An 18,384-nucleotide genomic window follows, 5' to 3' on the forward strand; every position below is an offset into this window, starting at 1 on the left:
TATCAGACAACATACATCACATATCAAATGGACTTCTTAGAATATTCCATCTAAACACCGAAGAATCCATATTATACTCAGCAGCAAACAAAAGCTTCTACAAAACAGACCACATTCTGGGTCACAAAGCAAGTATTTAAATTAAAAAAGGCTGAAATAACTCTGTGTATCCTAGCTGACCACAATTTGATAAAACAAAATTGACAGCAAACAAATCTCTAGCAAATACACAAAGTCATGGAGATTAAACATCTCAATACTTAATGATGAATAGGTCAAAGAAGAAATCAAGAAAGAAATAAAAGATTTCCTGTTTCTGTTTTATCCTTCATTGGCTGCAGCACTCATGGGAACGGGCTCTGCACCTTGCCTGGGCAGAGTAGTAGAGTTGGTTCTGATGTTGAAGGTTTGAGTGAGCTGGTCCTGAGGGTGTAAGATCCAGAGAGACATGGCCCTGACCCTTGTTGACTGAAGCACTGGGTGAGCTAGCTGCCGCAGTGCTGGAGAGCTTGCCCTTGGTAGTGTGGGTCAGGGAGAGCTGGCAAAATGACCAACTTCAGCTACCACCTGGTCTAGAACTACAGCCTTGAGTTGGCCCACCCCAACATCTAACTGCTGGATCTCTCCATGACACAGGGCAACAACAGGATATTTGAGAGGAGCTCCAAAGGGAAAACAAGATCCAAACTCAGTCAATGGCAATAACAAAAATCAGAGCAGAAATTAATGAAATACAAATAAAGAAATAATTCAAAGAATCAAGTGATCTAAGAGCTGGTTCTTTGAGAAAATAAAATTGACACACTCCTGGCCCAGTTAGAACAAAGAAAGTGAGAGAGGACTCAAATCAATAAACTAGAAATGAACATGGAAACATTTTAATAGACACCAAAGATATTCAGAATATCATAAAGGATTACTTTAAAAACCAGTACTCCACCAAATTTTAAAACAGATGAATTCCTAGATTGAGCCAAATCACCCAAATTAAACTAACTAGAAATCAACAACCTAAAAAGACCTGTGACATGTTTATATGAGTGAGTATATACCGTGTGTGTCTTTTTGCTTCTGGGACAACTCACTCAGGATGATCCTTTCCAGGTCCCACCATTTACCTGCAAATTTCATGATTTCCTTATTTTTCATTGCTGAGTAATACTCCATTGTATAGATGTACCACAGTTTCTGCATCCATTCTTCAGTTGAGGGGCATCTGGGCTGTTTCCAGCTTCTGGCTATTACAAATAAAGCTGCTACAAACATGGTTGAGCAAATGTCCTTTTTGTGTACTTGAGCCTCTTTTGGGTATATGCCTAGGAGTGGTATGGCTAGATCTTGAAGAAGCACTATTCCTAGTTGTCTGAGAAAGCGCCAGATTGATTTCCAGAGTGGTTGTACCAGTTTACACTCCCACCAGCAGTGGAGAAGGGTTCCCCTTTCTCCACAACCTCTCCAGCATGTGTTGTCACTTGAGTTTTTGATCTTGGCCATTCTGATGGGTGTAAGGTGAAATCTCAGGGTTGTTTTGATTTGCATTTCCCTAATGGCTAATGAGGTTGAGCATTTCTTTAAGTGTTTCTCTGCCATTCGATATTCCTCTACAGAGCATTCTCTGTTTAGCTCTGTTCCCCATTTTTTAAGTGGATTACTTTACAACATAGAATAAACCCACTAAAATCTGTACATCTAAACATACTAAACAAAAGAGAGGACCCTAACTAAAATGTTCAATACCCATCCTGAAAGGCAAAGAGGATGGACATCCTAAGAAGAAGAAAACAGGAAACAACCTAGGAACCTGCTACAGAGGGCCTCTGAAAGCCAGAAGAAGAAAACAGGAAACAACCTAGGAACCTGCTACAGAGGGCCTCTGAAAGCCAGAAGAAGAAAACAGGAAACAACCTAGGAACCTGCTACAGAGGGCCTCTGAAAGCCTCTGGCATGCAGACTGTGAAAACAGATACTGAGCCTGATGGCCAACTGACAGGCAGAGTGAATGGAATTTTATGTAAGAAGCAGGAAATAGTAAGAGCTGGAGAGGACAGGAACTCCACAAGGAGAGCAACAGAACAAGAAAATTTGAACACAGGGAACTTCCCAGAGACTCATACTCCAATCAAGGACTATTCATGGAGATAACCTACAACCCAGATAATGCAGCCACTTCTGATGAGAACTGATAAACTCAAGATCAGAAAGAAGGAGAGGAGGACCTCCCCTATCAGTGGACTTGGGGAGGGGCATGCATGCAGAAAGGGGGGAGGGTGGGAACGGGAGGGGAGGAGGGAGGGGCATATGGGGGGATACAAAATGAATAAAGTGTAATTAATAAAAGTTAAAATAAATAAATAAAAAAAAGACCTATGAAAAATGACAAGACTGAAATAATAATAAAAAAGTTTTCCAACAAAAACATTTTAGAACCAGATGGGATTCACACAGAATTCTACCAGACTTTCAAAAGATCTACAGCTAATACTTCTTAAACTATTTTAACAAGTAGGGGATCTGCTGAAGGAGCTTCGCAGGGGAGTCTTGATCGTCGCAGCTGAGCAGGGATTTAACTGTCACAATGTGGAGCAAAAAGGCAAAGAGCAAGACCACCAAGAAGCACTCTCAGCACGCAACATCTAATGTGTTCACCATGTTTGACCAATCCCAGATCCAAGGACTTCAACATGATTGACCAGAACAGGGATGGCTTCATTGACAAGGAGGACTTGCATGACATGCTTGCTTCAGTGGGAAAAAATCCAACTGATGAATACCTGGATGCAATGATGAATGAGGCCCCAGGCCCCAACAATTTCACCATGTTCCTCACCATGTTTGGTGAGAAGCTGACTGGCACAGATCCTGAGGATGTTATCAGAAACACCTTCCCTTGCTTTAATGAAGAAGCAATAGGCACCATCCAGGAGGACTCCCTGAGGGAGCTGCTGACCACCATGGGTGGCTGCTTCACAGATGAGGAAGTGGATGATGTACAGGGAGGCCCCCATCAACCAGAAGGGAAACTTCAACTACATCGAGTTCACATGCAAACTTAAGCACGAGCAAAAGACAAGGACGAATGAAGAGCTTCAAATTCCAGCCAAATGTTCTTTGTTGCCTCTGGGAGTATTTCTGAGAGTTTTCTCCTAGAGCCCATTGCATGTCCTAGCTTTACCGCCTTTGGCCTTTCTTGTTTTGTATTTATTCTCAGCCATATGTACTTTGGGACATATGTACCTCTTTATAAATCAGACTGGAAATGGGACTTTCTGTCATTACCCAACTAGCAAGTAAGGTCTTTTAACTGACAATCTTGTCCCTCCTATGTAATAACTGCAGCCTACACAGAGTCAATATATTTTTTTCAGAGAAAGTTATTTACTCAATTTTTTTCTGAAGGATAATTAAACTTTCTGATAAAATACTTAGTCGTTTAAACTTAAAAAAAAAAAAGTAGAAATGGAAGGCGCACTCCCAAACTCCTACTGTGCAGCTGTATCACTCTAGTGTCCCAAATCAGGTAAAGGCATGCACACAAAAAAGAAAACTATAGGCTAATACAGCTGATAAGCATAGATTCAGAAATGCTCAAGAAAACACTCACAAGCATACCATACAAATACATCTAAAAGAATATTCATCATTACCAAGTTAGCATCATCCCTGAGATGCAGGGATGTTTCAACATATAAATAAATATGTAAGGAACCACATAAGTAAATTTACAAAAAAAATCACATAACCATCTCAATAGATACAGAAAAACCTTTGATAAAATCCATTATGCTTTCATGATGAAAGTTCTATAGAATCAGAGGGAACAGACTTCAATATCATCCTAAATAGAGAAAAGACTGAAGCAATCCCACTAACGTCAGGAATGAGACAAGGCTGTCTACTATTCTCACTCCTTTCAAGATTGTGCCAGAAGCACTAGCTGGATACTAATAGGAAAAGAAGAAGTTAAACTATATGTTTGCAGATGACTTAAGAAATCACCAAAATTCTACCAGATATCTTTTAGAAATGATAAACAAATTAGCAATGTGGCTGGATACAGAATCAACCTGTACAAATCAAAAGTTTTCTATACAGAAACAATAAATATACAAAGAAAGAGATCATGGATATATTCTCATTCACAAAAGCCTCAAAGAAAAAGTATATAGGAATAAAACAAACTAAGGAAGTGAAAAGAAAAAGTATATAGGAATAAAACAATCTAAGGAAGTGAAGGACCTCTATAATGAAAACTTTAAACCCCTGAAGAGATAGACACTAGAAAATGAAAAGACATTAAACTTATGGATTTTAAAAATTATCATTATAAAAATAACCATAATAACTATCCTAAAATTCATATGGAACCATAAGAAACTCTAGGTAGCCAAAAATTTCCTCAGCAAAAAGTACAATCTATTTCAGATTTTAATCTGTATTACAAAGTCATAGTAATAAAAACAACATGGTAATGGTACAAAGAGAGACACACAGACCAATAGGACAAAATTTATAATATATAATTATTATATATAATAATATAAAGTTATATGAGTATATATAACTTCAACCATTTAATATTTGGCAAAGATGTCAAAAACTTACTCTGGAGAAAAGAAAGCATCTTCAACAAATACAAAGAATGAAATTAACCCTGTGTCTATCACAAAACTAACTACAATTAGGTCAAAAACCTAAACGTGAAACTTGAACACTGAAATTGCTAGGATAAAACATAGGTAGTACCCAACATAATATAGTTGTAGAAGAGCACTTTCTGATTAGGACTCCATTTGTCCAAGAACTAAGACCAACAATTCACAAGCTGGACTTCATGAAACTTTAAAAAAGCTTTGGCTTGGCTAAAGCAACAATCAACAGGATGAAGAGTAAGCCCACAGAGAATTAATATTCAGAATATACGAGTAACTGAAAAAGCAGAGAATTAAAAAAAAATAACCCACTTGAGCTGGAGAGATGAGTCAGAGCTTAAGAGCACTGACTGCTCTCCCAGAGGATCCGGGTTCAATTCCCAGCAACCACATGGCAGCTCACAGCTGTTTATAACTCCATTTCCAGGGTATCCGAGACCCTCACACAGACATACATGCAGGCAAAAATATCAATGCACATTAAATAAATAAATATATAATTAAAAAGTGACCCACTGAAAAAATGGACCTGAATATAGAGTTCTCAAAAGAAGAAAAAAATGGTCAAGAAATATCTCAAAAAATGTTCATCATCCCTAGTAATTACAGAAATGCACATCAAAACAATTCTGAGATTTTGTCTTACTTCAGTTAGAATGGCAAAGAGCTACAAAATGATCTACAACAAATGCTGGAGGGGATATGGGGAAAAGGGAATCCTCTTTTACTGTTAGTTTGACTGCAAAGTGGTACAGCCACTATGGAAATCAGTGTGGAGAATTCTCAAAAAGCTAAAAAAAACAAATCTGTTATATGATGCAGCTATATCACTCATTGTCATATGTCCAAAGGACTCAAGATCCTACTTCATAGATACTTAGCCATGTTCATTGATGCTCTATTCACAATATCTAGGAAATGGAAACAATTTAACTATCCTTCCACTGACAAACTGATAATGAAAATGTGGTACTATGGAATAGTATTTAGCTGTAAAGAAAAACAAACAAACAAACAAACAAACAAAACAAAAACAAACTTTGCAGGTAAATGGATGGAACTATGAAAGATCATTCTGAGTGAGATAACCCAGGTCCAGAAAGACAAACAACACATTCTCCCTCATCTGAGGCTCCTAGCTCCAAATTGTGAATAGATAACCTGAAGTAACTGCAGAAACCAGGAAAGTGAAAAGGGACAATTGCTGGGGGAATGGGGGTGCAACAGAGAGGGGAATGGCAGGGTACAAGTTATCTGAAAGGGGAAAATGGTAAAAATAGGTGGGAAGGACTCTAATTAGGGAGGGGAGGAAATAAATACAGTAAAAGGGTAAAATAACAGTAAGGATGTCTGAAAAAGTTATAAGGAATTTTACTAGTAACTATCAACCTAAAGGTACCTGTAACACATGTAAATCAGTATACACACACGTATGTATTAATGATAGGTTCCCATCTGGGCTGACAATGCACCCTCCAGGAGCAAAAGACCATCTAACAGAAACCCCAACACCAGACACGAGAAGTCCGAGGTTATCTAAGAAACTCTGAAACATTATGGACTATTGATAATGTCCTTGACTGTCCCCTAGAGGTAGAAGTTAAGTTCCCATTGCTGAAGACACTACACACTTTAGACAGAGTCCAGAGGCCCTTGAACTGGAACTGTTCTGAGAGCCTCCTTCCTTTCTAAGGATGAGCTATCACTCTACCAGAAGTTACCATGCATGTGTCCAATGGAAGAAAACAACCAAGTCCTACAAAGCTACGATGCTTCTGAACCACAGCAATGACGAACATGGCATACGTCCAAAGGTGCAACAGTGGCAGGCATAATTCTTTAATTAGACATAAGACAGACCTACTCAACAAGAGGGAAATGGTGCCTGATACCAGAAATCTAGTCATCTATTCAGGGCTAGTGAAGTCAAGAGAACCTGAAACTGCCATTTTACTAAACCAGCACAACTCCTAACTAAATTCTAAATATTTGTCCTAATACCCATAGCTGTGTATAGTTGTCAACCCTCATCAATGGACAAAGACCATTACAGAAAATCCCAACCAATCAAAATTTGGTTGTAGAGGCCAGCCCCACCTTACTTACAAGACTACTCCTGTACCTAAGGTTCAGGGATCATTGTGGAAGATGTAGTGGAAAGACACTAGAGCCAGAGAAATAGGAAGTTTGTTGTGAAACTGTGCCTCTTGCAAATTTCAGAGGCAGAACTCATGAAGTCTAAACAACATGGTTGCCTACTCATAACTTGAACAAGGATGACACCAAAAGGTAAGGTTGGGAGACCTAAACTTTACACAAAGAACTACAGGCAACCGAAGAATGTTGACAGTGGGAAAAACAAATCTTCCGCAGGAAAAAACATACCAATTGGTTACCTAATGCCCAAAGGTCAGCCTTAAAAACAAATTCATACAAGGAACATTATAAAGGCTGAGCAAGTTTTATTTACTTAGGAACACACACACACACACACACACACACACACCAACAATTAATGAAAGAAGTGGCCATGAATTCTAAAGATAGCAAGGAGAGGTATATGATAAGGTTTTGAGGCAAGAAAGGGAAAAAGGAAAAGAAATAACTGAATTATAATATCAAAACATAAGAAAAAAAGTAAATTCTTAAAAAGTTTAAAAAAGAGGTTCAATTATGTTGTTTTAACAGTAAGTAGATAAACTAAATAGAAAACCAAGATTACTACATGATAGCATTGACAACGTTGTAAAAGCATTATTTTCAAATGATTGTTTTATTATGGTTAAATTATGCATATTGATTTGTGAGGATGAGCATGTGAGCGGCAGGTGCCTGTAAGATGGCCGGAGGTGTTGGATTCCTAGAGCTGGAGTTGTAGGTGGTTGTGAGCTGCCGCATGGGTATGCTGGGAAACACACTTGGGTCCTCTGCGAGTGCTACACACTCCAACCTCACTGAGTCATCTCTTTAACCCCAAGAACTGATCGATCTACCTTTCTTTCTTTCTTTCTTTCTTTCTTTCTCTCTCTCTCTCTCTCTCTCTCTCTCTCTCTCTCTCTCTCTCTCTCTCTTTCTCTCTTTCTGAATTAGGGTCTCTCTACATAGCCAAGACTGGCCGTTTTAAAGCTGATACACAATGGAAAAATTAGAACTTGGGTAAAGCATAGAGCAGTATTTTTTTCTTTCTTTGAAAGCTACTAGTCAAGATACACTTATTTTATTAATGTGAGGCTTTGATTCTATGCATATATTCTAATATAGTATTAAGAGGAAACAAATATTTTCTAGTGATATATGGGCATAACCAATGAGTAAGACTACAAATTTTCATTGTTTGACTGAATGTATCTGTAGTCTATATATTATTTTAAACAAGATTCCCCTTCTATCATCATTCTTTTTTTAAAAAGGCATGCTTCTTACTCATGGTAGAGTTTGCTATAAAGCTTTGCATTGGAGTGAAAACACCATCCAGGCATGAAATACATAATTCAAGAGGGCAATGTCATGAAAAATAGAAAAAAAAAACACAAAGCAAAAAGAACGTGTAGAACAAATATTAAAGGTAAAATAGTACCTTATTTCATCCAGGGAACAAACTTAAATCAGTATATGGATCCGAGGGGTACATATTAATTCATATGAGTTTAATGTTAATGTCAGAATATTCTAGTAGTGTTCATTTAGTTGATTAGTCAACTAGTTTTGTTAACTTAGCTAACTAAAACTGTTTATCACATATTTTCAATTAATAAAAGAAGGCCAAACATACAGGTACAAAGTATTGCTAAAGATATATTTTTAGCAAATCTAAAATATATGACATACCTATAATATTTAGGCTTAGAATGAATTTCAAGTATGAATGAACATATTCATAATTTTTCAAAAGCAATCAAAGGGATATAAGCAAAAAACTTTGCAAACCACTGTCCCAGAAAAATTTACATATATACAAGGTCTGGTTGTTCCATATAGCCACGACTGTAAAAAATTTTTTTAAATGTCTATGATTAAAGGTATGTAAAAATAATCATATTCCAAAAAATAGAATATTATATTAAAATAAGTGGATAGATATATAAGGGTTAACATAGTTCACATGGACCACAAGGGCCAATATTCAAATAAAAAATCAGATTATTATACATTGTTTAAAAACTACCCAGTGTTTAAAAACAAAGTTACCTATGTTGCTTACTGGCAAGTATATCTGTAATAAGAACATATACAATGAAAAAGAAATTCTGAAGAAGAAAGGGTAAAAGGTATGGATGGACATAAGAAAGCTTTACATGACTTTGTCATATTTTACTTCCTCTGTGAAAATAAATTAATATGGCAAAATATTAACATTTGTTAAATTTGGGAAGTAACGATGCAGGTATTTTTTATTTGTTTTGTGTTTTAAATATTTCAGTACCAGGGCCAGTGAGATGGATCATTAGATAAAGGCTCCCAGGCCCAGCATGGTGGAAGGAGAGAACCAACTCCTGAAAACTGTACTCTGACCTCCACATTCATTGGTGACACACTATAAACAAATGTAAAGGAAATTCATCAAATATAAATGAACAAAAACATATCTTAAAAATAGTTGGTAGAAACTCTTCTAAAATGGAAATCACTTACAGGCCAAGATGGTGGGACAGAAGTTACTTCTGGAGTATGAAAGTAAGCAACGCCATTATGGTAAGTATATGGATATCCAGTTGAAGTGGTTAAATACATTGTTCCAGCAGCTGGCATTATACTAGAACCTACAGCAAGAAACAGAAATGGAAATACTTAATTTTATGAACATGTAATTTCTGAACACATTTTGGAAAAATATTTTAAGGTTTCTACATACCTATAATACAGTAAAATATTTATTTATTTTTATTAATTACACTTTATTCACTTTGTATCCCCCCATGGTTCCCTCCCTCCTCCCGTCCCAATCCTTCCCTTTCTCCACCCTCTGCATGCCAGCCCCTCCCCAAGTCCACTGATAGGACTTCTTTTCCTTCCTTCTGATCCTAGTCAATTAGGTCACATCAGGAGTGACTGCATTGTCTTCTTCTGTGGCCTGGTAATGCTGCTTCCCCCTCCGGAGGAGGTAATTAAAGAGCAAGCCAATCAGTTCATGTCAGAGACAGTCCCTGTTCCTATTACAATGGAACCCACTTGGATACTGAACTGCCATGAGCTATATCTGTGCAGGGGTCTTAGGTTATCTCCATGCATAGTCCTTGGTTGGAATAGCAGTCTCTGTTACTCTCCTTGTGGAGTTCCTGTCCTCTCCAGATCATACTGTTTTCCACTTTTTCCTAAGATTCCCTGCACTCTGCCCATAGGTTGCCCATAAGTCTCAGCATCTGCATTGATAGTCTGCAGGGCAGAGCTTTTCAGAGGTCCTCTGTGTCAGGCTCCTGACTTGTTCCCTCTTTTCTCCTTCTTCTGATTTCCATCCTCTTTGCCTTTCTGGATAGGAATTGAGCACTTTAGCAAGAGTCCTCCCTCTTAATTAGTTTCTTTAGGTGTACTGATTAATTTCTGAAGAATCCATTTTTAAACCTAATACCTCAGAGCTTTTATTAGATTATAGGTAATAAATAATAAAAATCCCCCAATTCTATAAGGACACTAACTCACTCATAAAACCTTCGATCCAAAATTTTTTCTGCATACAAGACATGCAGGGACAAAGATGGAGCAAAGATTGAGGGAATGGCCCTACTTGAGACCCACCCCACTGAAGAGAACCAATCCCTGACACTATTAATGTTACTCTGCTCTATGTTTGTAGAAAAAGCCTATCATAACTCCTCTGAAAGGCTTCATCCAGCAGCTGATGGGAACAAGCAGAGATCCACACCTAACATTAGACAAAGCTTGGAGAGTCCTATGGAAGATTTGGGGGAATGACTGAGGGAGCCAGAGGAGCTAAGGACTCCATTAAAAGACCTACAGAGTCAACTAACTAGGGCCCATGGGGCTCACAAGAGACTAAACCACCAATCAAAGAGCATGCATGGACTGGTCCTAGGACCCCTGCACATATGTAGCAGATGTGCAGGGTTGGTCTTCCTGTGGGTCCCCCAATAACCGGGGCGGGGGCCCTCTCTGACTCTGATGCCTGCCTTTGTATCCTGTTTCCCTATCTAGGCTGCCTTGTCTGGCCTCAGTAGAGAGGATGTGCCTAATCTTGCAGGGACTCAATGTGTCAGGGTGGGTTGGTACCCATTGGGGAACTTCTTCTTTTTCTGAGGAGAAGAGGGGAGAATGAGACAGCATGTGAAGGGGTACTGGGAAGGGAGGAGGGGCTGCGATAAGTGTGTAAGTGAATGAATGAATGAATAAATAAATAAATAAATAAATAAACGGAAAAAAGAAAGCAGGGTGAGCAAGCCATGGGGAGCAAGCCAGTAAACAACACTGCATGGCCTCTGCATCAGCTCCTGCTTCCAGCTTCCTCCCTCAGTGCTTTTGATGATGAACTGTTGTATGAAACTGTGAATGAATTAAATTCTGCCCCCAAATCTCCCACTCAGATTATAATACCAGTCTAATGAAACAATTGATATTATTATTATTTTTATAAATGTAAATTATATAATTTAGAGAACCTGAAAACTACAGACACTATAGTAAAGTTCCTAAGATTTTAGCTGACCTATTTATAAAAGTCCAAAGAGACAGTGAAGCTGGAAAAAATTCTATTTTCCTAAAGGCACTCTGCGTCCATTTTACTAATTCTTTGGGTTTATTACCAGTAGCATTTATTACTCTGTTATTTATTACTTTTGTCTCCACTTTTCCTTTGGTTATAACATTTGGTTATTACAATCATGCAGTTAGTCTTTGATGCCCAAGATATATATATATATATATATGTACTGATTGACACTGAGATTTTAAAAGCTACATAAAGGCCAGTGAAATGCAAGCATGAAGATCTGGGGCTTGAGTTCAGAACCCCAACATCTTTATACAAAGCCATGTATGGCAATATATATCTGTAACCCTAGGCCTGGGGAGTGGGTGGGAAGGGGATGGAGACAGGCAGATTGTCAGAGATTTCTGGATGGCCACTCTAGCCAATCACTTAGTTCTAGGTTCAGCGAGACACTTGTCTTAAAAAATAAGGTGGAAACTATTCAAATCATCACATTTTCTACTTTGAATATGTTCAACCTTTGCCAGTTAATTATTTGATAATGAAAAAGACAAAACCACTTTCCTAGGTACATTATAAACATGTATGTCACATCCATTCATAAATTAATAATTTAAAAAATTTATTTTTATTAATTATAGTTTATTCACTTTGTATGCCAGCTGTAGCCTCCTCCCTCGTCCTCTCCTAATCTCCCATCTCTCCCCCATCTCCTCCCATGCCCATCCCAAAGTCCACTGATAGGGGAGGTCCTCCTCCCCTTCCCTCTGTCTATAGCCTATAAGATCTTATCAGGAGTGGCTGCATTGTCTTACTGTGGCTTGGTAAAGCTGTTCCCCACTCAGGGGGATGTGATCAAAGAGCCAGCCACTGAGTTCATGTGAGAGACAGTCCCTGTTCTCATTATTAGAGAACCCACTTGGAGACTAAGAGGCCATGGGCTACATCTGTGCAGGGGTTCTAGGGTATCTCCATGCATGGTCCTTGGTTGGAGTATCAGTCTCAGAAAAGACCCCTGTGCCCAGATATTTTGGTTCTGTTGCTCTCCTTGTGGAGTTCCTGTCCCCTTCAGGTCTTACTCCTGATCCCTTCATGTATCCCCCTTCTTTCATAAGATTTCCTGCACTCTGCCCAAAGTTTGGTTATGAGTCTCAGCATCTGTTTTGATACACTGCTGGATAGAGTCTTTCAGAGGCCCTCTGTGGTAGGCTCCTGTCCTGTTCCCTGTTTTCTCCCTCTCCCGATGTCTGTCCTGATAAATTAATAATTTAAAATAATCTTTTCCAAAACTCTACCCAAAATCTGAATTCTACTTAACAGTATTATCTAATGAATTCTTGTTTGGATGCTTTTGGAGACAGGGAAATTCCTGTTTCTTTTATTTTTTCTCCTTTTTTTCCTTTTTATTTATTAGTTTATTCACTTTGTATCCCAGTTGTAGCACTCTCCCTTATCCCCTCCCAATCCCACCTTCCCTTCCTTATCTCCTCCCATGCCCTTCCCCAAGTCCACAGACAGGAGAGGACTTCATCCCCTTCCATCTGACCCTAGCCTATCAGGTCTCATCAGGACTGCCTGCATTGTCTTCCTCTGTGGCCTCGTAAGGCAGCTCCACATCTAGCTGCTTGTTTCTCAGAGCTTTTTTAACTTCTAGTGGAAGTTTGTTCCTTTTGCCTAAACCACCATTACCTTCTTTCCCAGCCTATCACTACATTTCTACTCTGAAAGTCTAAGATGGATGACTTTTAAAGCTCTTCTCAAGTCAGGATTTCAAGAAATACATAAGGATCAAAGTGAAATCATGAAAAAAAAAAGGAGAGGATCATTTTTTTTACACAGTTGTTCAAAACAATATCCCACAATACAGATATTTGCATATATAGAACTTAGCCATACACACAAATGTGTAGATAGATATAATGGTTTTATATATATATATATATTATGTTGCTAATGAACACGTTATATTTAAGAAAAACATACTGTAGGACATTTTTTGTTAGCACATTTTTGTTATATTCCTATTTTGTAGAGAAAAATAATTCTTACATGCATTATTCAATCATCAAATAAAGAAGAATACAACTTATTGATCAACTTATTGATCATCAATAAAAAGCATGTCTTAAAATAAAAAAAGATAGGGTGGAAAGCAATAGGAGGGGAAGGCCAAGGTCAGCTTCTAACCCTCACACATGAATGAGCACCTGTGTGCCCCTGGGCCAATATAAACATACTTACTACAGTCACAGAGTTAAATAAATTATACTACTTGCTCACTGACTTTACTCCTCCCATTATGCCAGTGCTTCTTAAACTTCAACACATTAGAATCACCTACTTCACTTAAATAACAACTCTGGGAACCCATCTCCAGAGACTTTAATTTAGCATGCCTAAGGTAAGGACTATGAATTTGCATTTTGAGATCACATTTGAACTGATGCTTTCTGTTTAAGTAGCACCACAGTATTTGATTTTTTATAACTATCTATTCCAGTGTTTTTACACACAAATATATACATTTAATGTGTATGTGTGTATGGAGGTCAGAAGGTAACTTGTGGGAATCAGTTTTTGTTTTCTATCATGTGAACTCTAGGGACTGATAGTCAAACTAGGTAGCAAATGTCCATCTTGCTAATCCTATTTTAGTGGTTTTTAAAAACCACCTCTGAAAACTTTCATTTTGTACTTGTGTCCACTTGAACTCCTTCAGTTGTCTTGTTGCTCTAAGACTTCAGCTACTATATTGGAATGTGTTTGAAAAAGTGGATATTCTTGTCTTGTTCCTAACTTTAGTGGAAATATTTGAGTTTCTTTCTCTTTATGTTGATGGTATCTGTGGGCTTGCTATAAATTGTCTTTGTTATGTTGAGGTATGTCCTTTCTATCTCTAGTCTCTTCAGAATTTTAATCATAAAGAGATGTTGGGTTTTGTCATAGGCCTTTTCTGCACCTAATGAGATGATTTTGTCTTTCAGTCTGTTTAGATGGTGGGTTACATTTTTTGATTCACTTATGTTTATCCATCCCTATATCTTTGGGATGATACCTACTTGAATCATGTTGAATAACCTTTATGATGTGTTCTTGAATTCAGTTTTCAGGTATTTTATTGAGATCTTTTTTTGTATGTATGTTCATAAGTAGTTGGTAATCTTTTTTCATTGGGTCTTTGTGTGGTTTAGGTATCAGGGTAATTATGGCCTCAGAATAAGAATCAGAACTTTTTAATTTCATCTTGCTTTAACTTTGATAGACTATATATAATTTATACATATATCTATGTAGTTATCTGATGATACCCTTGCAGTGTTATCATGAACATATATAAACAAAATATTATACACAATTCAAGGTTTATAATTTATCTGTTAAGTAATTTAATACATTTTTAGTGAATATTATTGTAGGATAACACTGAGCTAGGAGTGGTATAAAGCCAAAATATTTAAAAATTTGACATGACATGTTTTCCATCTCTGTAGAAGTTTGGTTCTAACAGGAGAGATAGTGATTAGATTATTATACAATTAATTAGCTAGCTAAATAAACAATTTTTGAGACTTTTCATGTGCACATGAGTGCAATGTCCATGAAGGCTGGAGGCACTGGATCTTTCTGCGAGGCAAAATCATCTAATGTTCTGAGAACAACATATGTGTCCCCTGGAAGAGCTGCAGTTAAGCACAGCTCTAGACTGCAGAGCCATCTCTCTAGTGCCCTTAACAAAAATCCTTACAAATATATGAAAAACCAGTATAAAGTAGAAATCTAGGTAGTTTAGTGTACTCTACTGAGTGTTCTGAGTGTTTACATTATTCTGCAAAAATATATAAAATTAATCTTCCCCTTCAATCTAAGGAGCATCTGTTAAGAACGATAACTGAACTGGACTTCAAAGAAAGAATGAGATGTCAAAAAGAGTACTGGGTAAGGTAAAGGAAACAGTGCGTATATCAGAGTCTTGAGACGTATAGTATGTCCTGGGATTGAGAAGACCTTTGGCAATAGCACAAAAAGAAATGGGAATAATAGTTAAAGATAAGTTGAGAAAAAAGACGATGTAAGCTGATTGTGTGCTTCTTAAATATTGTGTTGGTAGTTTTATGAATGATTAGTTAAGAAGCCACCAGATTGCATGCAGAAAGACCTATTAAAGCATTTCCCAGTAATGAAGGCAAGCAGATCAGACTGCTGGGAAAAGAAGGCTGGTAAAAAAAAAAAATGACAATGTGAGAAAAAACTAAGATATGAATTTCTTGAAGTTGTAGAAATTAATTTTAATATTCATTGTTATTTGCAGATAAAATAAAAACTAGCAGTGGAGTCCAGAAGTCTTACAATGAAGGCTAATGCTACCATTTGGGCAAGTTAATTCTATACTTCTCACATTAAAATATGAGGTGTCATCCCAGGAGACAAGGCACAGGATGAAACTGCCTCTGGGAGAATATCATCATATTAATTCAAACAGCTATAGTTTTGGGGAAAAAGTTTATCTTCAAATAAGCAAACATCTGATACTAAGAAACAATGCAAACTATCTATGGAGATTTTCATGAACTAAGCCTTCTAGGAAAATATGGAATTCCAGTGTAAGATCCCAACTGGCCAAGATAAACTCTTCTCTGTTATTAGCAGTATTTCAGCAGAAATGTCAACTCGTGTTTTTTCACTGTGTAGGTCTTGTTTAGTATACCACAGTTTTGACATTGCGCCGGTGCAACTAAATGGTATTAAAATGGCACTTAAATGTTATTAAATACACTTCTCAGGTTTCTGTAAAGATTTCATGAAGCAGATGAAAATCTGTAACATTGGCTCTTCTGCTCAATAGTTCTGAATAATTCAAACTATTTGTATATTTGAAAGCAGCCCACCCAAGTAGACAACGGGCCAAAGAACTGTTAATATAATTATTACATTTAAACTCTTACAACAAACAACAATATTCTGAAAATATCCAGAATCGTATCTTTAGTACAATCTTCTTTGTCTCTCTGTGTCTGAGAATGATATAATTATTACATTTAAACTCTTACAACAAACAACAATATTCTGAAAATATCCAGAATCGTATCTTTAGTACAATCTTCTCTGTCTCTCTGTGTCTGAGAATATATGATTTTTCATACAGAGATCAAAGGTTGATGTCAAGTATCTTTCTCAATCATTCCCTACTTTATTTTTAGAGATAGGGTCTTTCATGAACGTGGAGCTCACTGATTCGGCCAGGCAGCTGGACAGGAAGCTCTATGGATCTTCTGGTATCTGCCTCCCTAGCTCTGAGATTACAGGGTGCTTGCTGCCATATCTTATTTTTATATGGATTATAAGTGATCCAATTCAAGTCTTCATTCTTTTGGCAAGTACAGAGACATCTTTGCAGCCAAAAATACATTTTGAAATAATTAAGCTAATAAATACTGAACCAAAGTTAAAATTAATCTTTGTTAACTGTGGACAACAGAATACTTTAACACAATTTCTAAATTTGCTGACAGTGACATGATAACACCTAATGTTTCATCATTCCAGGAAACATAATATGGTTAAGAAAAAGTAAAATTACTAACCATTTCATGTGAAAAATTTCTTTAATGAGAAAAACTACTTAATATAAAAGTTGAAAGAAGAAAAAAAGAGACAAAGAATTGCAGAAATTCGAGGAAGGCATACAAATAACTTATCTCATTACCAAAGCTTTAGTGTGTTTTCTCTGAAAATTAGAACACAAACTGTTTGATTAAAGAACGTATCATGCATTTACTTTTTTATTAGTCCTATATTTTTACTTTGATTAACTTAAAATATTTTTATAATCATAAAACCTCTTACTTAGTAATTCTAAATTTCTTTAGCTATTTTGAGTGTTATTTTCATTATTTTTCCTTTGGATATATGTTTAAGGGTGGAATTGCTAGGTCTTTAATGTTCTATTTATAATAGCAAGAAAACGGATCAGCCTAGAAGTTCATCAACAGTTGAATGGATAATGAAATGTAAGTACATATACACAGAAGAATTTTTTTCAGCTATAAAGAAAAATTATGAGAATAGAAAAATTTATGTAGCTGGAAAATACTATACTAAGTTAGATAAACCAGACCCAGAAGGACAAGTAACAGTTGTCCTCTTTCATGTACTTATTCTAGGTTTAAACCTATAGATTTGTGTATATGTGTGTGTGTCTTTGTGTGTATGTAGGTCATATAAACAGAAAAGGAAAAAGAGGTGCTGAGAGATGAAGAACAGAAATACATGATACAAAAATAGATAAGAGGCTACTGGGGGTGGAAGGATGGAAAAACGGCAGAAAGCTGTGGGAGAAAACAGAGGGTTCAGAGATCAACAAACAAATCATATTTGAAAATACTATCACCTAGAGGGTTAGTATCTAAAATATAAAAAGAATTAAACAAAACCCCTGGAGGCCAAGGAAACTTTGAATTAAAAAATGAGGCACAGAACTAAATAAGATAAAATAGAAATGGTTGAGAACACTTAAATGTTCCATATCCTTAGTCACGAGGGAAATGCAAATCAAAACTACTTTGAGATTTCATTTTACACCTCTCAAATAAATAAATGACAGCTCATGTTTTAAGGACATGGAGTAATGGGAACAGTCATCTATTGCTAGCAGGAATGCAAACTTATATAGGAAATCAGCGTGGTGGTTTCTCAGGAAGCTGGGAATAGATCTATCTTAAAATGTCGCTATACCACTCTGGGGCATCGACCCAAAGGACTCTACACTGTACTACAGAGACACCTGCTCAATCTATGTTCATTGCAGCTCTATTCATAATAGCCAGAAATTGGAAACAGCCTAGATGTCCAACTATAGATGAATGGATAAAGAAAATGTGGTACATTTACACAGTGGAATATTATCTAGATGTTAAAAAAAAACAACAAAATCATGAAATTTACAGGTAATGGATAGAGTCAGAAAAAAAAAATCACCCTGAGTAAGGTAACTCAGACCCCAAAAGACAAACATAGTATACATTTTCTTGTATGTGGATGTTGGCTTTTAAGACTTTAAATTGACATGCTACAATC

The 18,384-nt window shown here is 36.8% G+C and overlaps 1 protein-coding gene and 1 pseudogene across 1 annotated transcript in view; one reads left to right on the top strand and one right to left on the bottom strand.

Annotated features, from left to right (window-relative positions):
- The window catches only part of Boll (boule homolog, RNA binding protein), a 109,299-nt gene that overhangs the window by 64,789 nt on the left and 26,126 nt on the right, over positions 1 to 18,384 (bottom strand). Inside the window, exon 6 of the mRNA XM_021642346.2 lies at positions 9,282 to 9,409. Within this exon, the coding sequence (XP_021498021.2) occupies positions 9,282 to 9,409 (128 nt within the window). The remainder of the gene's footprint in view (positions 1 to 9,281; positions 9,410 to 18,384) is intronic.
- On the top strand, positions 2,567 to 3,147 carry LOC110551643 (myosin regulatory light chain RLC-A-like; annotated as a pseudogene).

The sequence above is a fragment of the Meriones unguiculatus genome, chromosome 15 (assembly GCF_030254825.1).
Source record: "Meriones unguiculatus strain TT.TT164.6M chromosome 15, Bangor_MerUng_6.1, whole genome shotgun sequence".
Taxonomy (NCBI): domain Eukaryota; kingdom Metazoa; phylum Chordata; class Mammalia; order Rodentia; family Muridae; genus Meriones; species Meriones unguiculatus.